A 23,855-nucleotide genomic window follows, 5' to 3' on the forward strand; every position below is an offset into this window, starting at 1 on the left:
GGGCAGTGCAGGGTCACGCTTACCGCCGGGACGGCACCATGAAGTCTCTAAAGAAGGATTCCCGCCTCAAAATAACTCCAGCCAGATTATTAGAGGCCGCAGAGAGCTTCAAAGGTTGGCGCTGACTGCCTTGGGCGCTCAGGAGAACCCGACAGCGGAAGCGGTCCCTGGAATGAGTTCAGGACACGGGGGCCTGGAGGATGGGGATGGCACCAGGGGTGGAGGAAAGATCACGGGGAAGTGGGGTACTGGGGATAGGACCCTTAGGGATGGGGGGGCAAGGCAGGAAGAACCCACAGCGCACTGGGCCTTGGGGATGGGGACATAGGAAGTGGGAGACTGACAGAGGGGCCTCAGCGACCACTGGCTGGGGAGATGGCCTTGCGCAGGCAAGGATACCTTTACCTCTAACCACATCTTAGGGTGGCATGCAGGAGGCAGGATCCCCAGACTGGATGAGGTGCAGAAGAGCCAGGAAAGAGTTTAAGGGTAGAAGGGCCAGGAATTGGGGTCCTTGGGAAGAGGAAAGAATGGAGTGGTGAAACCAGCCACCTTAATGGGGTTCTTCGGTAGAGGAGGGTTGATGGGGGGCAGGCGTCACTCAGGATTCCTGCTGGAAAAACCCAGAAGAAAAGCCTTGCTTGGCTAGTTCTGTTTTTGACTGCCTTTTCCTACCACGTGCACTTTCCAGCTGGATGACACTTATCCAGCTCCTTTAGCCTGAAAAGAGTCGCTAGATATGACTGCTTCCTGGCCTCTACAGCTTCCTTCTGGTTACACCTGGGAGAGCCACAAGGCGTCTGATAGCGGACTGACTTCCACGGACATGTTCTCATTTGCAACCCACCCCCTTTTGATCTTTTTTTGCTGTTTCCATTTATTTATTTTTAAATTTCATTTTTAGCTCTTTTGTGTGTGTGTGTGTGGAAACAGGGCTTTTGCTGTGTTGTCCCAGCTAGTGTCAAATTCTTGGCCTCAAGCAATCCTCCTGTCTCAGCCTCACAGACTGCTGGGATTCCAGGCATGGACCACTACGCCCAGCCTAGTTTTGTTTACTGAGAGCTGGTTTTGTGTGGTACTGTGACTCACCAGAAGCGTATCGGTATTAACTGTGTGACCCTGGTCCTCAAGAAACTCAGTCTAATGAATACCTGGAGGAGTAACCAGACAAAGGTAGAAATACAAATGCTGCGATGTAGGTGCCCATCGGGCTTCAGGGGGCTCAGAACACCTGAGCTAGACCAGGGATGGTTGTAGGGGGTCGTCTTCTGAAGAAGATGATATCTATGGCAGACAGGAAAAAAAAAGAAAAAAAAAAGAGAGGTTTGCTTCTCTAGGTCTAGGAAGCAGCATGGGTTTATGGAACTGTAAATGTGGGAACCAGAAGAGGCTGCACAGGTGGGTAGGGCAGGGGCCAGACCACGAAAGGGCTTTATGTACTAGGTCAGAAAGCCTGATGTGCTCTTGCAGGCCCTGGGGAGACCCAGCCTCAGAGTTGTGAAAGCTCAGTGTGAGGAGAGGGGACGCTCAGAAAACTAACAGGAGCTTAGTCGCTTTTCAGTATGGCTCTATGTTTCTTCATTTATAAAAGTCCAACGTTGAGCCGGGCATGGTGGAGCACATCTGCAGTCTCAGCTGCTCAGGAGGCTGTGGCAGGAGGATTGTTCCAGGCCAGGAGTTCATGATCACACCTGTGAATAGCTGACTGCATTCCAGACTGGGCAACACAGTGAGACCCCCATTATTAAAAAAAAATAAAAGTCCAATGCTGTTTTATGACATTATATATATATATATATATATGTATTTTGAGACAGGGCCTTGCTCTGTCACCTGGGATGGAGTGTGGTGGTACAATCATAGCTCACTATAGCCTTGAACTTCTGGACTCAAGCGATCCTCCTGCCTCTGCCTCCCAAGTAGCTGGTATTACAGGTGCACACCACCATGCCCGGCTAATTTTTTTTTTTTTTGTAGAGAGAAGTTGCCCAGGCTGGTCTTGAACTCCTGGGCTCAAGCGATCCTCCCACCTTGGCCTCCCAAAGTGCTGGGATTACAGGCATGAGCCACCATGCCTGGCCCATGACATACTTTTTACTAGTTGAGAGAGAGGGAATATCTGGTCCCCTTTCCCAAGGGCAGTCAAGGGCTTTCCTAGCTACTGCCTCCTGCTTACATAGTTTCTGGAAGATCTTATCAGATTTGAACTGCTGTAAACAAATCAAGGAAAGATTTTTTACTGCATATTTATTTTTAATAAGCAGAAAATTCAGTTTGTTAATTAACCCTTGAGTTAAGAACATGCACCAGAGTGAGGAGGGGAAAAAAATGAAGTGGTTAGCATGCAAGATACCTTTTTAAAAATCTCTCAGGGAAGCCTCTAATGTTGTAGTGCAGTACTCTCCCCCAGCCCCCATATAAGGCAGCTAATGACCAAATGTAATCTTGTAACCTTGTGCGATGTTTCTCCAAAGTCTCTGATTCTTAAGCAAAAAGGAAAGCAAAAACAGTGACTTAAACCTGTTTCTTGGGACCTGAGAGCCTTTTTGAGTCCCAGCACCCCGCCTTCCTGCCTTGTGCCCCCCTACCCCTGCTGTCTTGTTGCTAAGAAGCCAAGAACCCTCCCAGCAGTATCAGATTCCCCTCCCCAACGAATTAAAGCTCCGCCCTAGTAGGGACAGCCCCTCCATGGTTCCCCCAGCCCAACCCTAAGGTCAGAATTTCCCAAAGACTTTAATCAACGCTAAAACCGAATAATACTCAGATAAAACAAGAAGCAGAAAGAGTCCCGGTTTCATCTCCCTCCATAGTTCCCCCCTCTGCATCTCCCTTCCTATCCCCACCTGAGCACCTTGCTTCCAGCCCTCTGGTCCAGCTCCAGCAGAAACTGACTGATTACCCCATGCAAGTGGGGTGGTCTCTTTTACCCCTCACTGTCAGCATCAAGGGAGAAATGTCAGCTGGGTGGCTCACCAGGAGCCCTATAGCTTGGGATTCCAGACCAAAGAACCAGAGTGTGCTGGGCCTCTACAGGCTAAGTAGTCAGACATACCTCAACCCTGTGGAGTCTTCCTGCAGGTCCTAAAATGATCCCTGGGGCTCTTCCTTCCCTGGTCTTCCCAGCTTGCCTCTGCCTCTCCCGTCCATCTGGCTCTCCGCATCTGATGAATCATTCTGAAATGCGCCTGTCATCAACTCACTCCCCTGGACCAAAGATCAGATGCCTGAGCCATGCTTTACAAAGCTGTCATGCCCTGGTTTCCCTCTCATCCCCAACATCACTACCTTCCCAGCAAGTTTTCTGTGTTATCGTGCCACTCACATGCCATGCTCAGCCCTGCCACCTGGTATACTTGGACTTTGACCTCACCTGGAGCATCTCGGTTTGCTGCTATACCTGTACCTGCCTCTCCTTCGAGGCCCGCCTCAGCCTGTGGAGCCACCTCTGCAGCTGTTCCTCTGAACCCTTCTTCAGAGCCCTGAACTGTGTAATCTACATGAATCTGTTCCTTTTTTGATGTCTAACCAAACCTATTGCCTGTACTGCAAATGTAGGAACTCCTCTACTATGTTATGATTGGTGTGTATTCGTGTCTGTTACATTTTTCAGTACCTCAAGAGAAGGAGCCATATCTTAACCTTTTATACTATCTTTGTAGTTTATAGCACATAGAAGAGGCTTGGTAAACAGTCCCTAGGAGCAATTTAAGATATGTATATCCCTGGGCACAGTGGCTCATGCCTGTAATCCCAGCACTTTGGGAGGCTGAGGTGAGCACATCACCTGAGGTCAGGAGTTTGAGACCAGCCTGGCCAACATGGTGAAACTCTGTCTCTACTAAACATACAGAAAATAGTTGGGTGGTCGGGCGCGGTGGCTCATGCCTGTAATCTCAGCACTCTGGGAGGTTGAGGCAGGTGGATCACCTGAGGTCAGGGGTTTGAGACCAGCCTGGCCAACATAGTGAAACCCTGTCTCTACTAAACATACAGAAAATAGTTGGGCGGCCGGGCGCGGTGGCTCATGCCTGTAATCCCAGCACTCTGGGAGGTTGAGGCAGGTGGATCACCTGAGGTCAGGAGTTCGAGACCAGCCTAGTCAACATGGTGAAACCCAGCCTCTACTAAAAATACAAAAAATTAGCCGGGCATGGTAGTGCATGCCTGTAATCCCAGCTACTTGGGAGGCTGAGGCAGGAGAATCACTTGAACCTGGGAGGTGGAAATTGCAGTGAGCTGAGATCACGCCATTGTACTCTAGCCTGGGCAACAAGAGCGAAACTCCATCTCAAAAAAAAAAAAAAAAAAAAAGCTGGGCGTGGTGGCACATACCTGTATTCCCAGCTACTTGGGAGGCTGAGGCAGGAGAATCACTTGAGCCTGGGAGGCGGAGGTTGCAGTGAGCCGAGATCGCACCAGTGAGCTGAGATCACGCCACTGCACTCCAGCCTGGGGGACAGAGTGAGACTCCATCTCAAGAAAAAAAAAATGTATATGTCATTTTAATGAATATTTTATTAACTAGAACATACCGCTCCCTGACCCTATGCAGTAACAGAGCGTTTATTGGACTACATTAAAGATAACTTTCTCAGAATAACCTTAGACCAGAGTTTTACTATTTCAATCTAAACCAAACATGAAAGATTGGCTTCTCTATCACTGAAGGGATGCGAGCTTTGGCCCCCAAAAATCTTCAGCAGTGTTGAAAGTTTCTGTTGACATGTGGTAATTGTGTACCCACCAGTAAAAAACACACATCTGGAGATGTTTAATCACTTGGAAAGATGTCAACCCAGTCAAGGTTATGGATAGAGGAAGCAAATGTCCTAGAAAATACAGATAATACCAAAATATTTACAAAAGCAGACCTTCAACTGATCTCAGTTCTCATAGGCTGCCACCCACTTTGGTGAGTTTGTGTAGAAGGGAGGGGGAGGTAGAAATCAAAGCCCAAGGCTGCATCTCCACACTTGGCGGCAGATGACACTGGAACCCGGGGTTCAGCTGTCAGCCGCGCATGTGTGTTTGTGTGCACAGAGCCATGCATTTAACAGACAGATATTCCCGAACCTTTGCTGACCCCATTACAGAAACAGACTGTGGATGATAGGCCGAATTTATTATTTTTTTCTAACAGAAAAACAAATTTTTAAGGGTAGGTTCTCCTGTGTTGCCCAGGCTGGTTTTGAACTCCTGGCCTCAAGCAGTCCTCCCATCTCAGCCTCCCAAAGTGTTGGGATTACAAGCGTGAGCCACTACACCTGGCCAACAGGCTGAATTTAGAACTATGTTTGGAATGATTTTGGTGTGAGTTTTTTTGGCCACCAACTCTATGGAAATTTCCTTTAAAAAAGTTTGATTTTATTAACCAAAACACCTGCCTTGATGTTTTAGTGATACTGCCTCTTAAAGATTACGGTGCTGTGAGAAGCAGTGGATAAAACCAAATTTTGTTTTAAACTCCCTAAAGGCAGAAGTTAGGTTTTCTTTTGATTGTTTTATGTAGGGCCTTATATCAAACCGTTCTGAACCAGAGGGAAAATGACAGGGTTGACCAGCCAGAGAAATGAGATGTGTTTGAACCTGTTAAGCCACCTCTGTGAAAGGAAGGCAGGGAGTGTGTCCTCATTGGAAAGCGACCTGTGACCCCCTTCTGCCCCAGATGTTGTCAATGTCATGCTCTGGCTGCCACAACAGACTCTTAAATACATTCATACGCTCATCTCGGTCTTGCAGGATTTTTTGTTTTGTTTTCTTAGAGACAGGGTCTTGTTCTGTCACCCAGGCTGGAGTGCAGTGGCATAATCTTGGCTCACTGCAGCCTTGACCTTCTGGGCTCAGGCTGTCCTTCCCCTCAGCCTCCCAGGTGGTTGGGACTACAGGCATGTACTACCATGCCTGGGTAATTTTTGTATTTTCTTTATAGAGCCCAGACTGGTCTTGAACTCCTGGGCTCAAGCGATCTGCCTGCCTTGGCCTCCCAAGATCTTGCAACTCTTAATCCATTCTTTGGCATGCTATATTGCCCATGGGGTAAGCCTTCACATGGCTCACTGCGCTCTGCACGATATGGCTGCTGCTGCTCTCTCTGAGCTCTGCCTCTTCCCTCCCACCTCACCACACTCCAGCTATTTAAAAACACATGCTTTGAGTTCCAGGGATGTGCTTCATTCTCTTGCCTCTATGCCTCTTTATGTGATTTTCTTTGGAATGCCTGTTCCCCAGGGCCCTTTCCTTTCTCCAACTTCTTTCTTCAGCTCTGTTTAAACATCCCTTCCTTAGGAAGCCCTCCCTGACCCCCCAGCCTCCCACACCCGCCGACTCTGGGCTGGGTATTCCTCCCCACCATGTTCCTGTAGTTACTCTGGTTCAGTCTGTTTCACGGTCTTGTTTCCCACTGGGCATGTGCTCTTTAAAGACAAGCTCTGACATATATCCCCAGAACCTAGCACAGTGCCTGGCACGTAGAAGCTGCTTAAACAATTTTTTTTATTTTTTATTTTTGAGACGGAGTCTCGCTCTGTTGTCCAGGCTGGAGTGCAGTGGCCAGATCTCAGCTCATTGCAAGCTCCGCCTCCCAGGTTTACGCCATTCTCCTGCCTCAGTCTCCCAAGTAGCTGGGACTACAGGCGCCCACCACCTCGCCCGACTAGTTTTTTGTATTTTTTAGTAGAGACGGGGTTTCACTGTGTTAGCCAGGATGGGCTCGAGCTGCTGACCTCATGATCCGCCCGTCTCGGCCTCCCAAAGTGCTGGGATTACAGGCTTGAGCCACCGCGCCCGGTCAACAATCTTTATTAAATGAAATAGTATGCAATAAATGGCCAGTGGTGAATGTTCTGCCTCCCCCACAGAGATGCTGCATTTTAACCAGTGTCTTATGAAACCCAATGCCTTTACCCAGAAGCATGGATCAGTGCCAGCACTGGAGGACACTGGCAAAACATCTAGTTCAGTTGTTCCAAACCACTGTGCATCAGAATCACCTAGGGAGTTGAAAAAATTACAGCTCCCTAGGCCCTGGCTCCATGCAGTAGCCAGGAAGCTGTATTCATAAAACTCCTCCCAAGATTCTGAGGCAGACATTGGACTAATAGTTGGGAATCACTGATTTAGTCCAACTGACTCTTTGTACACATGGGAAGCCTGAGGCCTAGAGAGGTTAAGTGATGTGTGCCCAATACTGTCTAGCTTATAAATAGCATAACCTGAAATAGAACATCTTTTTTGTATATTAAAAATAATCTTTTTTGTACAGATGGAGTCTCAACTATGTTGCCCAGGCTAGTCTTGAACTCCTGGGCCCAAGCAATCCGCCTGCCTTGGCTTCTCAAAAGTGTTGGGATTCCAAGCTTGTACCACGGCACCCGAAATGAACATCTTTTTGTTTTGTTTTGTTTTTGAGACAGAGTCTCGCTCTCTTGCCCAGGTTGGAGTGCAGTAGCGCGATCTCAACTCACTGCAACCTCTACTTCCTGGGCTCAAGTGATTCTCCTGCCTCAGCCACCCGAGTAGCTGGGACTACAGGCATGGGTCTGGCTAATTTTTGTATTTTTAGTGGGGACAGGGTTTCACCATGTTGGCTGGCTGGTCTTGAACTCCTAGCCTCAAGTGATCCTCCTGTGTCAGCCTCCTAAAGTGCTGGGATTACAGGCATGAGCCACCATACCTGGCCTGAAATGAAACATCTTCTGATCTAAATTCTGGCTACAGAAGTCTTAGTCACTGTGGTGAGCCAGGGGCTGTGGGTAGGGGGACCCTCCAGAGGGAGCGCCTCTTGCCCCAGCAAAGTGCCGCCCAGGCCACCTTGGCAGCCTCTGCTATCTATCCAGCTGGTCAGCTCTGCACCGCCCCCCCCCATGGAGTCTAGTAGATATTTATACTTTTGTATGTATATATTGACATATACAGAAGGAGCTCTTTAAGGACTTAATAGCTTTCTGCTTCTCTTCAGAAAAGAAGCGGGCAAAGGGACCTGAACAACCCACACCCCCAATTCAGGAAGAGCCTGAACCTGTTAGCAATGTCCTACAAGGAGATGACATTCTTGCTTTGGCCATTAAGAAGGAAGACTTGAAGGAGGTGAGGATGAAGCCTAAGCTTCCCTTATCATAGAAACGTTTCCCTGCCAGCAGCCTGAGTGGTCTAGAACACCAGCCATGTCCACTGTCTTCCCACCATCTCCCTACTCATGGGGAGTGTCTAACTCCATGGAAAAATCCACTGAACACAGATTCTTTTCACTTTACCACCTTAAGGAATTCACTGTGTTGTCTGTTGTAACATTTCTGAGATTCATATAGAACCACGGGGGAAATGAGATGATGAGGTATCTTGCTCCCATAGAGGTAGGTGCCATCATTCCCATTTCACAGAAGGGAGGATGAGTTTAAGGAGCAAAGGTACAGCTCTGGGTAGAGCTGCTAAACCCTAACCCCATGCTTCACTTGGGAGAGTCAGCCACCCTCGAGAGTCAGCCACCTCTCACCTGAACTATCTGGAGGCATAAGATGGTCTTTTTTTTCCCTCCAGGATATTACTAAGTCACATATCTGTTACACAGGCATTTCCTCAACAGAACATATGGGCAGAGCTGAAGAAACAGATCTGTCAGCCTTCAGGAACTCCACCCAGAACTAGAATGGAGGAGATGGGTGATGCTCTTCCTCCTTCCACCACAGGTGGAATTCTCCTTTGTTTTATTTCTTTTTAGCAACATATTCCTCGCCTTACTGAAAAGGAAGATAAACGCGTCATTACCCAGAAATTTATCATCCGTAAACTCAAACCCACGGATCCTAGGAGGAAGGTCTGCCACCTTGTAGCACGTCCTGCAAATCCCGATGCAGCCACAAAGCCTCTGGACTACTCTGGTACACCCAGTCTCAGCCCTGGCTTCACTGTCTTTCAACTCATGGGTCAACCTCAAGAGAAACCCAGTCTCCGTCAGAGAGTTGCCCTCTTGAGAGTTGCCCACCCACAGCTTCTTTCCCCTTTCTTCTTTTATCCTCACAGGTCCCGGTGACAGCTTTGATGGCAGTGACCAGATCCTGCCCCACCACATCTTGGGGAGTCTCCAGGACTTTAAGAGAATTGCACTTGCTCGAGGGAACACCCGGGTTTGTTTGCACAGAACTACCCGGATGAGAGCAGTCACTGAAGTCATTTCGGTCTTCCACCTGACAGAGTCAAGCAGGGCTGGGGTTAAAGAGACAGTTTAGTCTCTAGGTTTCGAGTCTGAGTTGATAAGGGACCCTCTCCCAGAATAGTTAGCCACTTCAGTTGCAAGGCACAAAAGGCAGCTGAAGCTGGCTTCAGTGAAGTCGGGGATTTACTGTAAGGATTCCAGAGATTGCCTCATGGAACCCAAAGGTGGGAGTACCTGGGTCTGAGTAGACTGAACCCAGAAAGGCATCAGGACTCAGGGCCCACATGCCTCATTTCCTTCTGCTCTGTGCACTGTCTTGATTTTCCCTTCCCTGGAGACTGGCCTGCCCTCTTCACTCCACGTGGTGGAGGAAGGTGGCTTCCCACTGCTTCCTGGGCCATGGGAAGATTCTGTATCTTTTCAACCTTCCCATCATGCAGTGCTTCTCCTGTCTCTTCCCCTTGCTTCCCTGGATCCAGGCTGACTCTGGTCAGGCGCTAAGGGGCCTGGGGCCATGTAAGAATGCTTCCATTTACACATGGGTGAAGGTGTCAATCAACGTCAGTTGTGAGGAGGACCAATAACACTAGAAGATGTTGACCCCAATCTTGAAACAGAAGTTAGCTTTCTGCGGGAGAGTGGACTGACAGCTGCTTTCAGGGCCCCCTGCTTCTGGGATTTATTTTCTGTCACTGGCTACCCTGGAGTCCTGAAGAGGAGGGATTCTCAGCACAGTGGGATAACAGCATGGGTTTAGGCCTCAGGAAATGTGTGCTCAGCCCCGCCAGAGCCTTCTCACTGCCCTCCACATGCCTATGTTGTACTTTTCAGCTGGCTGAGCTGATACCTACCTCACCCTGTCTGATGACCCTCATCTCTGCTAAAGGAGAGTCAAAGCAAAAAGCCCCCAAAGAAGAGAAGAGACCTCCCTGGGCCCCACCTCCTCAGCACAACTTTCTCAAAAACTGGCAGCGTAACATAGCCCTGCGGAAGAAGCAGCAGGAAGCCCTCAGTGGTGAGCAGAGCAGACAGGGCTCCCGCCCAGCCTCCATCTGGCGCAAGGCTCTGCTGGATTGTTCACTCTCCTCCAGAGCCTGGCCTCAGGCTGACCACATTTGTGCTGTTCACTCCCAAGAGCATCTCACTCTGAAGCTTCAGTGGGTCCTGAAATCAGCCCCATGAGGGAAGCTGTCCGATGCAGACTGCCAAGGCCCCTGTTTGTTCTGGTTTGGCAGAGTGGCTGCAATCTTGCCTCTCTCTCTAGAACACCTAAAGAAGCCGATCAGTGAGCTGCTCATGCACACTGGGGAGACCTACAGACGGATCCAGGAGGAGCGGGAGCTCATTGACTGCACACTTCCAACGCGGCGTGATAGGAAAGTGAGGCCACCTGTCCTAAGTGCCCGGGGGGCAGGGGGTGGCAGAGGAGGGGGGTGGGGGGCAGGTGTCTGGACACAGGGATGCTGGTTTCAGGTGGCACAGCTTGGGAGAAAATAACCTATCCATTGCAAAGCATCATTAAGCCCTCCAGGCCTTTACTAAATTCTATGATTAGTCAGTAAAGTTATTCAGCCTGTGGTGGCCACACAGGTAGCGAGTTATTAGAGTAGTCTTAGTGTTTGTCTCCTAGGAGCTTAGACTGAGTGGAGCCTACACCCTAAGGAGAGAGGCTGAAGAGTCCCTCCTCTTTGTTCTGGTAGACCAGTGCAGTACCTGTACCAACCCACACCATCTGGCTGGGGGCAGGTAAAAATGACAACAGGGTGTCCAGAAAACGTGGCAGTGGATGCTTCCGTTCTGCAATCATGGCAGCAGTGAATTCCCCAGAGGGAGCATCTGTAGCCTGTGGTGGTGCTTATCTTCCCACATCTCCACCAGCATCTGGCTGAGGTGTCCAGGTAATCTGACTCACCTTTCCTTCCTTGCCAGAGCTGGGAGAACAGTGGGTTCTGGAGTCGACTGGAATACTTGGGAGATGAGATGACAGGTCTGGTCATGACCAAGACAAAAACTCAGCGTGGCCTTATGGAGCCCATCACTCACATCGGGAAGCCCCACTCCATCCGGGTGGAGACAGGTGAGGCGCAGGGCTGTAAGCCAGCTGGCATCTTGTGCCTGGCCCAGAGGCAGGGTAGTGTGGCAGTGGCCAGCATGGCTCTACAGTGCGGCCCAGGGCCTGTTTCTCTGTGGCCTTAGGCAAGTCCCAGAGTCTTCCTGAAGTCTGGCTCCCTCTTCCTTTTCTTCAGTAAAACAGTGAGAGAGCTAGGAAACTGGAGTGCAGCCATAGAGCTGCCGTCCAGTGTGGAGCCTTGAGCTGCATGCCACCGGTGAGCACCTGGACCGTGGCTGCCCTGCACTGAGAAGTGCTGTCAACTGGACACTGGCTTCAGTGTGAAAACAATATATTTTATTAATCATTTTTATATTGATTACATGTCAAAATGACAATATTTTTTATATACTGAGTTAAATAAACTATATTACTAAAATGAGGCTGGGCACAGTGGCTCACGCCTGTAATCCCAGCACTTTGGGAGGCTGAGGCAGATGGATCACTTGAGGTCAGAAGTTCAAAAACAGCCTGGCCAACATGGTGAAACCCCATCTCTACTAAAAATACAAAAATTAGCTGGGCATGGTGGTGCGCGCCTATAATCCCAGCTACTTGGGAGGCTGAGGCAGGAGAATTACTTGAATCTGGGAGGTGGAGGTTGCAGTGAGCCAAGATCATGCCACTGCACTCCAGCCTGGGCAACAAGAGCAAAACTCTATCTCAAAAAATAAATAAATAAATAAATAAAATAAATAAACTATATTACTAAAATGAATCCCACCTGTTTCTTTTTTGCTTTTTCAGTGTGGTATCTAGAAAACTTTCAGTGACACATGTGGCTTGTGTTTGTGGTTTGCATCCTGTTTCTCTTGAGCATATCTGCTTTAGAGCCTGCCAGGCTGCCTGGGTTCAGGTCCCAGCCATGTCATATTAGTGAACACCAGAGTGGTTGAACCCCTCTGGCCTTATCTGTAAAATATTCACAGAGTTGTGATAGGGCTAAATGAGATATGAAATGTATTAAGTTCTGACTCATTGTTAAGCACTCAATAAAAGGTAGCTGCTATTATCATTTTTATTATAATCCAAAAATTTGGCTATTTGGAAGCTAATTTTGCAGGAGTCTTGTGTAGGGCTGCTGAGGAGATATGGGACAGGAGAGCAGAGTCCAGCTGCTGCAGGGAAGCTGTATTTTTCATCCTTCCTAGAAATGGTGTTGGGATAGGCACTCTCAGAGCCCTTGAGAAGGGGGTGAGCAAGGGGGCATGGCAGCAGCCTGTGTTGAGGGTCCTTGGACCTCATGCTAGGATTACCAGCCCAGAGGGATGCTTCATACCGCTACACCTGGGATCGGAGTCTATTTCTGATCTACCGACGCAAGGAGCTGCAGAAAATCATGGCAGAGCTGGATTTCAGCCAGCAGGTTAGTATGGCCTCCATGCCCCAGTCAGAAGCCCCTTGGGGCAGTGCCTGTCTTCAGTCAGCTCTTGTAACCTTTCTCTGTCTCTCGGAGGATATTGATGGCCTGGAGGTGGTGGGCAAAGGGCAGCCCTTCTCAGCTGTTACTGTGGAAGACTACACAGTGTTTGAAAGAAGTCAGGGAAGCTCCTCTGAAGAGACAACATACTTGTGAGTGCAGCCTGAACCCGGGGGAGGGAGGCTGAAGAGTTCTCCAGCAACTACCAGTATGAAAGAGCAGGCTTCCCTCCCTGAGATCAGGGTGCCTCCAGCCTAGCTTCTCTCCAGTGGTTGCCACCCACTCCTTGAAACCCATTCCAGCAGCTGTGCTGGCTTTCCTATTGCCACCTGCTCCTGTCCAACAACTAACTCCTAATGGGGCAGACATTCCCTTGCTGGTCAAGTGAGGGCTCTCTAGACCCTCCCACTGCTGTGCATCTTGAATGCCTCTGGCATGGAGAGTCTATGTATTTCTGCGTACCATGAATAGCTCTGGCAGGAGGGCTTGAAGAGTCTGTGTGTTTCTAAGAACCTCCCACCTAGAGCAATGGGTCAGGAGGAAGCTGCACAGGAGTGGAGTTGATCATACTCCATTGCAGGGTGGAGCTGGTTGTGTTTCTAGGCTTCCTGGTGACCATTTCTGCGGGGTTCCACATGGCATGACTGGCAGCCTAAGAGAAAATAAGTCACTGGCTTTTCTTTCAGAGGCACATTGGCCAGTTCCTCTGATGTCCCCATGCCTATTCTCGGCCCTTCTCTTCTGTTCTGTGGGAAGCCAGCTTGCTGGATCAGAGGCAGTAATCCACAGGACAAGGTAAAACTGCCTCCACCGCACCTGCTGGGAGGGCCCCCCTTGGGGGTGCAGCCCCGAGGTGTCTGTGGCAGTTACCAGCAGCCTGCACAGTCTCCTGTTTGGGTTTTTATCTGGTCGTGCATTCAGCACATCTGAAAATGGTGACAGCAACACTAACTTGAGCAAGAATAAAATCACAAGGCTGCAGACTGTCATAAGCCACTTGGGGCTTATACCTAGCCCCCAAGCATGTAAACAAGCAAACTCTCTCAAGTAGGTATGGCTCTAAGAAGGTTCTAAAATATTCTTCAGATGCTGAGGAATAGAAATGTTCATTGGGTATAAAATATATTTTATCTGACCAGGCGTGGAGGTTCACGCCTATAATCCCAGCACTTTGGGAGGCTGACGTGGCTGGATCACCTGACATCAGGAGTTCAAGACCAGCCCTGGCCAACATGGTGAAAACCTATCTCTACACTAAAAATACAAAATAGCAGGGCGTGGTGGTGGACACCTGTAATCCCTGCTACTTGGAAAGCTGAGGCGGGAGAATCGCTTGAACCCGGGAGGCAGGGTTGTAGTGAACTGAGATCACACCATTGCACTCCAACCTGGGTGACGAGAGCAAAACTCTGTCTCAGAAAAAAACCTTATATATAAATATATATATATATATAATTATATTTACATATATATTATCTTCTCTTCTTACTGTTGAGGGTAACCTCAGAGACAACCACATTGGAGTAGGATACCACTCTGTGTGACAGTGGCCAAGCCCTGGAGGCCTGGGACACGAGACTTGCAGTGCTAAAGCCAGAAAAGTTCTGGGCAGACCAGATGAGTTGTTCACTCTAGGCCAGGGTCTCCAGAAAAGACATTTCTTGTCCCTCGTCCTTCCAGAGGCAGGTCGGGATTGCTGTTCACTTGACCTTTGAAACCCTGGAAGGCGAGAAAACCTCCTCAGAACTGACTGTGGTCAATAATGGCACTGTGGCCATTTGGTATGACTGGCGACGGCAGCACCAACCGGATACTTTTCAAGACCTGAAGAAAAACAGGATGCAGCGATTTTACTTTAACAGCCGGGAAGGTACTTGGGCGAAGCCACCCTACACGCTGGCTCCTGTCTAGGGCTGGTTTTATCCTCGTGAGACATCAAAATTTAGTTATGGCCCAGCTCCTGTAAGTTTGAGTCCCTCTCATTCCTTCCGTGAAATGTGTGGCCTGACTATTCATGTCTGTTGAGAGACTGACAGAACTTGAGAACCCGGGGAGGTGAGCCACCTGGGAGCAGAAACGTTCTAGGGGCTCAGTTATCTAGATGCACAGGCCTGGAGCTAGGATGGCCAGCTGTCTCCGTTTGCCTGGGACTTTAGCACTCAAAATCCCCCTTTCCAGGAAACCTCTCAGCCCTGGGCAAACTGGGATGGTTGGCCAGTCACCTGGCCTGGGGCTCAGTTAACTGCATGTAGGAGCATACAGGTCTGGGGCTCAGCCAGCTCCTGCATGTTGGAAACCTCAGTCTCTATCCCTCTCAGGTGTGATTCTGCCTGGAGAAACTAAAACCTTTACCTTCTTCTTCAAGTCTTTGACTGCTGGGATCTTCAGGGAATGTTGGGAGTTTCGAACCCATCCTACTCTATTAGGAGGTGCTGTGCTGCAAGTCAATCTCCATGCAGTCTCCCTGACCCAGGATGTTTTTGAGGATGAGAGGAAAGTACTGGAGGTAAGGGACCCAGGACCATGGCCGCGGTGGGCATCAGGTAGGGTATCCTGCTATTCTTCCTGGCAGTGCCTGCAGGGATGGTATTTCTCCCAGCCTAAGAGGAGAATTGAATTTTTAGCAAACAAGTAACTACTTTTGCTCCATGAACACTTCCCAGGGCTTGTGATGTAAAAGACGGGTGCGCTGGCTAGGCAGGTGAGGAGCAGCTTGCAGCAATGCCATGCATGGCCCCACTGAGTTAGAAAGAAATTAGACTGAGCCTAAGAGGCAGACTGTGTAAAGTACAAACAATGCATGGCCCTATGCACTGGTCTATGTTTTGTTCATCGCTGTCTAGTACTATACAGTGGAGTTGCGTTTAACCGACAAGACTTCAAAACTGGTGATAATAATTAATAAATAGCAGGGTGAGTTTGCCCACCGTCCCACTCAATCAGCTGACAACTCTGGAGTGAGTGTGAGGTGGGAACTGGGAATCTGTCCCCCGGAATCAGTTTCACAGTGTGGCCATTTGAGCCGTGCATCCTGGGATTTGGTAGAAAGCTGTGCTTTTTTATTTTTTGTGGCCCCCAGTCACAAGGCCGGCTCCTTCAGCTGGAGCTCAGCCAGTGGTGATCAAAGGTCATTTTGACAATGTCATGCTTGCTTTACTCACTGACTGTAGCACTCATGTCTCACACAAGGTGCCCCTCCCCTATGTTTCTGTGACACTGACTGAAGCCTGATGAAGGTTCACCACCATCCTCAGAAGCACCCCCACTGTGTGCCCCACCCCTTCTTCCTAATCTGGTGACATGCTAACTGTGCAGCAGCAGCCTTCCCTGGAACTGGCCCTCCTCTGGATCCTTTTCATCCATTTTTAGGGAACAAGGATGTCTGGAGAGATTCAGAGGCTTTCGGGTCTTAGAACAGGCGTGTGTGTGTGTGAGAGAGAGAGAGAAAGAGAGAGATAGAGAGAGAGAGAGAGAGAGAGAGAGAGAGAGAGAGCCAATGCCAGGAACTCAGACCCTAGGAAGGCACAAAGTCCTGGGGGCTCCAACTTCCTGAAGGATGCGTGGGTTTTGAGAGCCTGGGCTGCCATCCTCTGCTACCTTCCCATTTGCAGAGCAAACTGACGGCCCATGAGGCAGTCACCATCGTTCACGAAGTGCTGCAGGAGGTGCTGATGGGGGTCTTGACCCCGGAGCGCACACCATCACCTGTGGATGCCTATCTCACCAAGGAAGACTTGTTCCGGCACAGGAATCCTCAGGTGAGGCCCAGTACCAGTACCAGCCTCTGTCCCATCGTGTGTGCCCTGAGTCAAGGGTCCCCAACCCCCAGGTCGCACAGCAGCAGGTGAGCAGTGGGTGAGCCAGCATTACCGCCTGAGCTCTGCCTCCTGTCAGATCAGCAGTGGCATTAGATTCTCATAGGAGCGCGAATCTTATTGTAAACCGCACATGCGAGGGATCGAGGTTACACACTCCTTATGAGAATCTAACTAATGCCTGATGATCTGAAGTGGAACAGTTTCATCCTGAAACCATTCCCCCACTGTCTGCCATCCGTGGAAAAATTGTCTTCCATTAAACCAGTCCCTGGTGCCAAAAAGGTTGCGACTGCTGCCCTAGGTGAGAGTAATAGCAAACTCTTTTATGTGTCAAACTCTGATCTGCACATCTTCCATGAATATCTCACCTCTCCTCACAGCAGTCCTATGAGGTGGGTACTACTTATTTTTATTTATTTATTTTTTAGAAATAGCATGTCACTCTGTCACACACCAGGCCAGAGTACAGTGTCCCATTCATAGCTCACTGTGACCTCAAACTCCCCAGCTCAGGTGATCCTCCCACCTCAGCCTCCTGAGTAGCTAGGACTACAGGCATGCATCACCATGCTCAGCTAATTTCTCTATTTTTTTTTTTTTTTGGTAGAGATAGGATCTCTCTGTGTCACATAGGCCAGTCTTGAACTCCTGGGTTCAAGTGATCCTCCTACCCTGGCCTCCCAAAGCACTGGGATTGCAGGCTTGAGCCATTGTGCCCGGCCCTGGTACTGTTTATATCCTCATTTACATTGAGGAAACTGAGGCCCAGAAAGATGAAGTGATTTGCCCAGGGTAATTTTGCTAATAAGTGGATTCCTGGTGAGAATGGAGCTTCACAACTCCTTCATTCAAACCCAGGCTTCCTTGGAAGCCCAAATGCAAAAAAAAAGCTTCAACTTGGAGGTTCCCAGGTTGAAAAGGAAGTAGGGGGCCCCTCTGGCTGCAGCCCTCCTGCTGGCTTCCTCCCTGCCTCCTCCATCAGTGCTCTCAGGGGAACGGGAAAAAGCCAGGGCCAGCTGGCATGGGCTCCGGTGCCTGCACCCCAGCCTCTCCCTCACAAGCCTTCCCATCTTCTGCTGCAGCTGCATTACGAGCATCAAGTGGTGCAAAGCCTGCATGAACTGTGGCGCCAGTACATGACCCTGCCCCCCAAGGCTGAGGAGGCCAGGCCAGGGGACAAGGAGCACGTCAGCCCCATAGCCACAGAGAAGGCCTCTGTGAATGCCGAGCTCTTACCACGCTTTAAGAGCCCCATTTCTGAACCTCAAGTGCCCCAGCCTGAGAACGAGGCCCTCAGGGTATCCGGGTCCCAGAAGGCCAGAGTGGGAACCAAGAGTCCTCAGCAGAAGAGCATCATGGAGGAGATTCTGGTGGAGGAAAGCCCAGATGTGGACAGCGCCAAGAGCCCCTGGGAGCCGGATGGCCTTCCCCTGCTGGAGTGGAATCTCTGCTTGGAGGATTTCAGAAAGGTGCTTCCAAGACCCTGGAAGGCGTTGGTAGAGAATATTCCTGCCTTGAACCAACAAAGGAGGCCCCAGCAGCCCCTTTTGCTCCATGGGCAAAGAAACAAAATCTGAGAGCCCAGAGAAAGTGATCTCTTGGGTCGGTCGGTCTATCTATCTATCTATCTATCTGTCTGTCTATCTATCTATCTATCTATCTATCTATCTATCTATCCATCCATCCATCCATCCATCCATCCATCCATCCATCTATCTATCTTTGAGATGAAGTTTTGCTCTTGTTGCCCAGACTGGAGTGCAGGGGCACGATCTCAATGCACTGCAACCTCCACCTCCCAGGTTCAAGCGATTCTCCTGCCTCAGCCTTCCAAGTAGCTGAGATTACTGGCATGCGCCACCACACCTGGCTAAATTTTTTTTGGTGGAGTCTTGCTGTGTTGCCCAGGCTGGAGTGTAGTGGTGCAATTTTGGCTCACTGCAACCTCTGCCTCCCGGGTTCAAGTGACTCTCCTGCCTCAGCCTCCCCAAGCAGCTGGGACTACAGGCATGCACCACCACATCCAGCTAATTTTTGTATTTTTCGTAGAGACGGGGTTTTGCTATGTTGGCCAGGCTGGTCTCAAACTCCTGACCTCATGATCCACCCACCTTGGCCTCCCAAAGTGCTGACGTTACAGGCGTGAGCCACCATGCCAAGCCAATTTTGTATTTTTAGTAGAGACAGGGTTTCACCATGTTGGTCAGGCTGGTCTCGAACTCCTGACCTCAGGTGATCCACCCACCTCAGCCCCCCAAAGTGCTGGGATTACAGGTGTGAGCCACCGTGCCCAGCCAGGTTACCTAGTTTTGTCTGAGGTGCCCATGCTTCTATGTTCCAGGAGGAGGGCCCACTCTCTGACCCTGGCAAATCTTGGAGAAGGGGTTCATAGGTACAGATTTCTGAGGGGGGTCCCTGGCTCCCACCAAAGGCACCCAGACAGCTCTCCATGGCTACATCCCCTCCTGGTTTCTGGTCCCCTGCCACCCATCCCCACATCACCATGCCCTTCACTAGAGGACACAGAGAGCCTTGGTGTCCTGGTGTAGAATGGTGCCCATGACCCTGCCAGGCAGTGATGGTGCTCCCTGATGAGAACCAGAGAGAGGATGCGCTGATGAGGCTTAACAAAGCAGCCCTGGAGCTGTGCCAGAAGCCAAGGCCATTGCAGTCCAACCTCCTGCACCAGATGTGGTAGGTGCCCTGCCAGGAGAGCCGCCCCATCTCCTTCCCTTTGGGGCATCTGCAGGGGTCTTGGGACTCCAGGGGTCTGAGTTTCCCTTGAGCTCAGGTTGCTAGAGCGTGCGGCAAACATTCCATGTTCTGGAACCCCGCAGTGCCTGCTGCTCACTGGAGAGCAGTCACAGCAGATCAAACACCTTAACTTTTTTTTCTTCCTGCTTTTTCCTTTTTCCTTCTCAATGAGCAGAGGAATGAAAAAAGGAGAAGCCAGAGGGCAGAAAGAAGGGTGGGGGCAGATTCCATTAAAAGCTTCACTTCTCTGCTGTCACCCTCCCCAGTGCCTGTTTGGAACTTGCTGGTATAGGCGTGGGGTCCTTTTCAAGGCCCTCAGGACAAGCCCCAGGAGCTGGAAGTCTCATGCAAGGTTCAGCCCCTCCAGTGGGACTGGGCCCAAGTCTGGCCCTGGCCTCAAGCCCTTTGAAGTAGGACTGAATTCATACAGGCCTCCTAACCCTAGTCCTGGGCCATGTTTTTTCTTGGTTGCCACCCAAGGCAAGCCAGAACCCCCTCCAAGCACTTGCCCTGGTGGGGAACAGTGAGGATGCTGGCTGCTCAGGCGTGTGGCATTTCCACAGCAGTTCCTGGCACCAGGGTCTTTGAAGGGAGGGACCCAAGCCTCTGCAGGTTCAAGGACAAATGAGGAGTGGTGGCATTTCTCCACTATGTCTTGCCCTGTAGTTTGCAGCTGTGGCGAGATGTGATTGACAGCCTGGTGGGCCATTCCCTGTGGCTGAGGTCTCTGCTGGGCCTGCCTGAGAAGGAGACCATCTATTTGAATGTGCCTGAAGAGCAAGGTCAGATCTTGTGCAACCAACCACACCTCTGCATAGCCCTCCTCATCTCTCTGAATGGACAGGCAGCAGTGCCTGGGTTAGTCATACGCCTATGGTGGAAGCTCTGCTAGGTTGAGCCCATGGAGTAAGCCCCTTACACCCTTCTATCAGCTGCCAGGATGTGGTACCCAGAAGCTACCTTAGTGACCACCTTGGTTTAGTAATCTCAGCAAAGTTAAATGATTTATCCATGGTCGTTCATGGGAGCACGGCAGAGCCGGGACCAGAACACAGGCACCACAGTCCTGTTTCATGAAGTCACGCGCCTACCAGGGCTCAAGGCTATTGCCCTTTGCTTTTCCACCTCCCCTCAAGCCTCCTCACGTGCCTGCAGCATCCACTAGGCTGCTGGGGGCCTGTCACATTTTCTTCCACCTACCTCCCTTAGATCAAAAATCACCTCCCATCATGGAAGTGAAGGTACCTGTGGGGAAAGTTGGGAAGGAGGAGCGGAAAGGAGCAGCCCAGGAAAAGAAGCAACTGGGGATCAAAGACAAAGAAGACAAGAAAGGAGCCAAGGTACTCAGGAAGGAGTCATGCTGGGGCGTGTTCTGGGCCAGGTGGGGCTGGGGAGGGGATTGGAGGGGCTGCAGAGGTGGGGGCTATGGAGGTGGGCATGTGCCCAGGCTCTCCCAGTGAGCTACTGTTGAGGACATCTGGGGCCTACCTCTGGTGCTCCTGAAGGCTGTGTGTGTCTCCCTCTTCCAGCAGGACCGTCCCAACAGCAAGAAGCACAGGGCAAAGGACGACAAGAAAGTCATAAAATCTACAAGTCGGGACAGGTTTTCCTTGGAAGACCCTATCCCTGACATCAACCTCCCTTCTCAAGAACCCATAGACCCCCTGGTCATGGAGAAATACACCCAGAGGCTGCACAGCGAGGTGAAGGGAAGCACCCAGCAGCCATTCCCCTGCCTCCCACCTGCCTCATTCATTCCGTTCAGTCTGCAAACAATAAGTGCCCACTCCATCATGTTGGAAGCATAGCTGCTTCAGGAAGGGCATCCTCATGTGTGAGACAGGCCTCATGAATAAGGAATGTGCCTAGCATGTTAGGTGATGAGCACGATGCGAGAGAAGATAGACCAGGCAGGGAATGGAGGTACAGAGGCCTCAGTGAGGAGGTGACAACCCACAAAGACTTGAAGGGAGGGGAAGGGAGGCCAAATGGACGTCCAGTGAAGAGTGCTTTAGGCAGGGGGAGCAACTGCCACAGGAGGGAGGGGCCAGAAGGGACAGGGTGGTAGATGGGGAACAGGGCATAGGGGTGAGGGATGGTTTGCAGGCTATTGTGAAGACTTGGGATTTTTCGGAGTGGAAATGAGAAGTCATGCAAGGTTTTGAAGAGCAACGCGATAGGGTCTGATGGGCTTTAGAAGATGGCTCTGGCTGCCCTTTGGAGAACAGACTCTAGGGGAACAGAGAGGAAGGAAGCCCTTCTCTTTATGCTGCTTCTACTTACTCCCCGTTAGGTGCATCCTGGCAGACGTGTTCCTTGGGAGAACACCATGTAGGGTGCATTCCCATCAATTGTAAGGTTTTTGAAGGACTAGAGAGACTTCATCCTAATCCATTCTTAAGTAGCGGGTCCTTAGAGATTCACCCAGGTTTTCCGTTTTGTTTTTTTGTTACTGTTGTTTGTTTTGGAGGGGAGGTCCACAAAGCCATTTTCAATATGTCAGTATGTCTAATGGCCACACCTTGTCTTCTTCTAAGGTGGATACCTGGGGAGCTGGGATTACATCATGTATTGTGTTCACACTCTGGATCTCATTTGATCAAAAGTTCCCTTTGCCATTGGTGATATCACTAAGATACCTGATGGTTGATGGGGTCTAGAAAGTAATTAAAGGGCTCTGAGGACCCACAGGGGTCGACCCTTCCATGGCTCTTTGATATTAAGAATCAACTAGCAGACCAGGTGCAGTGGCTCATGCCTGTAATCCTAGCACTTTGGGAGGCCAAGGTGGGCAGATTGCCTGAGCTCAGGAGTTTGAGACCAGCCTGGGCAACATGGTGAGATTCCGTTTCTACTAAAAATACAAAAAATTAGCCAGGCATGACACTCACCTATAGTCCCAGCTACTTGGGTGACTGAGGCACAAGAATCGCTTGAACCCGGGAAGTGGAGGTTGCAGTGAGCTGAGATCATGCCATTTCACTCCAGCCTGGGTGACAGAGCGAGACTCTTATCTCCAAAAAAAAAAAAAAAAAAGAAAGAAAGAATCAATTTGCTGGCCAGGCACCGGTGGCTTACACCTGTAATCCTAGCACTTTGGGAGGCTGAGGCAGGTGGATTGCTTGAGCCCAGGAGTTCTACATCAGCCTAGACAACACAGGGAGACCCCATCTCTACAGAAAAAAAAAAAAAAAAAAAAAGAATCAACTTGCCTGGGCTTGTATGATCCAACCCCATTGGAGGGCTCAGTCCCAGAGACCTTTCAGTGTGTGGATCTGTTATCATATAGGAAGGAAAATTGGCCTCCAGGAGACCAGAGTAGAACTGGGACTGAGCCCAGGCCTACCCCAAACAGCTAAATGGGCACTGCTCCATGGGATCCCTGGAGTTCCCCTTTAACAACCTGGCTCCAGTGCCTCCATATGTCAAAGGTACCGGCGCAGGGCCACCTCCCCAGATTGGTTTCAAAAATAAAACTGCAAAACAGGGGGATTGCTTGAGCCCAGGAGTTCAAGACTAGCCTGGGCAATGTGGTGAAACCCCATCTCTAAAAAAAAAAATAGAAAAAAAGTAGCCAGGTGTGGTGGTGCACGCCCATAGTCCCAGTTACTTGGGAGGTTGAGGTGGGAGAATCACCTGAGCCAGGGAAGTCAAGGCTTGCAGTGAGCCATGATCACACCACTGGACTTCAGCCCGGGTGACAGAGAGATCCTGTCTTAAAAAGCAAAACCAAAAATTATTTCGCAAGAACTTTGAACTTGTGAAATTCTTTCACAAACAACTAGTTTCTTTCCCCTCTCTAGCTATTCTCCCACAGAACAATTGATATATAGGTGCTTCCCACAGAGGAAACCGTGCCTGTGATGTCCCGTTCTTCCAGGTCCATGGGCTGCTGGACACCCTGGTGACCGACCTGATGGTCCTGGCTGATGAGCTCAGCCCCATAAAGAATGTCGAGGAGCCTTTGCATCTCTGCAGGTGACTCTCGGGCCCAAGCAACCTTCTGGAAAATGGGTTAATAAATAATGAAGAACCTTCAAGTTTCTACTACTTCTGTGTGCCTCTGTGTCTTACATGATGGATCTTGGCTAGGTCAGCTCCTGGTCCAGGTCTTCCCATGTCCCATCTGCCCTCAGATCCCCTCCTGCCAGCTGCCAGAGCCCTCCAGCAGGAGGAGAGACAGACATAGCTGGGGAGGTGATGTGAGGGATGCCAAGGCAGAAGAGCAGGTTGGTAGCAAGACAAGGAGTCAGGTGACAGGACACAGTGTGTCACCTCTGGTAGTCCCTGCCTCTGGCTTCCTTGTCCCAAACTTTTAGGGTCATACTTCCTGGAGCCAGGTCTTCCCGAAGTGTCATCACCAAGTATGACAAAGTGTGAGATGAGTGGAACTAGACCCATGGGACCTGGCTCCCTGCTATCTCCCTTTAGCTGGGTCCCAGGGCCCCAACTCAGTCCCTGCAGATCATGCTCACCACACTTCTTCAGCTCTAGAGGCCACATCACCTTGTTATTTCGGGGTCTAGTCTTCCTTATCCCCTCCTCATCTCAAACTATCTGGCCTTGAGCCGTCTTTCTGCCTTAAAAACAGCTGCTGATCTT

The 23,855-nt window shown here is 50.2% G+C and overlaps 1 protein-coding gene across 2 annotated transcripts; it reads left to right on the top strand.

Annotated features, from left to right (window-relative positions):
* Positions 1–23: 23 nt before the first annotated feature.
* On the top strand, positions 24–23,235 carry MYCBPAP (MYCBP associated protein). Of its 2 annotated transcripts, none has more exons than XM_030923582.1 (19): positions 24–114; positions 7,958–8,085; positions 8,717–8,876; positions 9,019–9,122; positions 9,983–10,166; positions 10,416–10,531; positions 11,081–11,228; positions 12,512–12,627; positions 12,718–12,833; positions 13,368–13,476; positions 14,362–14,551; positions 15,000–15,187; positions 16,293–16,439; positions 17,582–17,968; positions 19,072–19,193; positions 19,920–20,035; positions 20,463–20,620; positions 20,786–20,956; positions 23,134–23,235. In XM_030923582.1, exons 1-19 carry the CDS (start codon positions 39–41, stop codon positions 23,233–23,235), a joined length of 2,838 nt encoding a protein of 945 aa, XP_030779442.1. In that variant the 5' UTR covers positions 24–38. The 2 variants fall into 2 exon arrangements, with proteins under 2 accessions (XP_030779442.1, XP_030779441.1); XM_030923581.1 differs by having other exon boundaries at positions 39–114; positions 8,717–8,921; positions 20,783–20,956.
* The last annotated feature ends 620 nt before the right edge of the window (positions 23,236–23,855 follow it).

Source organism: Rhinopithecus roxellana, chromosome 19, assembly GCF_007565055.1.
Source record: "Rhinopithecus roxellana isolate Shanxi Qingling chromosome 19, ASM756505v1, whole genome shotgun sequence".
Lineage (NCBI taxonomy): Eukaryota > Metazoa > Chordata > Mammalia > Primates > Cercopithecidae > Rhinopithecus > Rhinopithecus roxellana.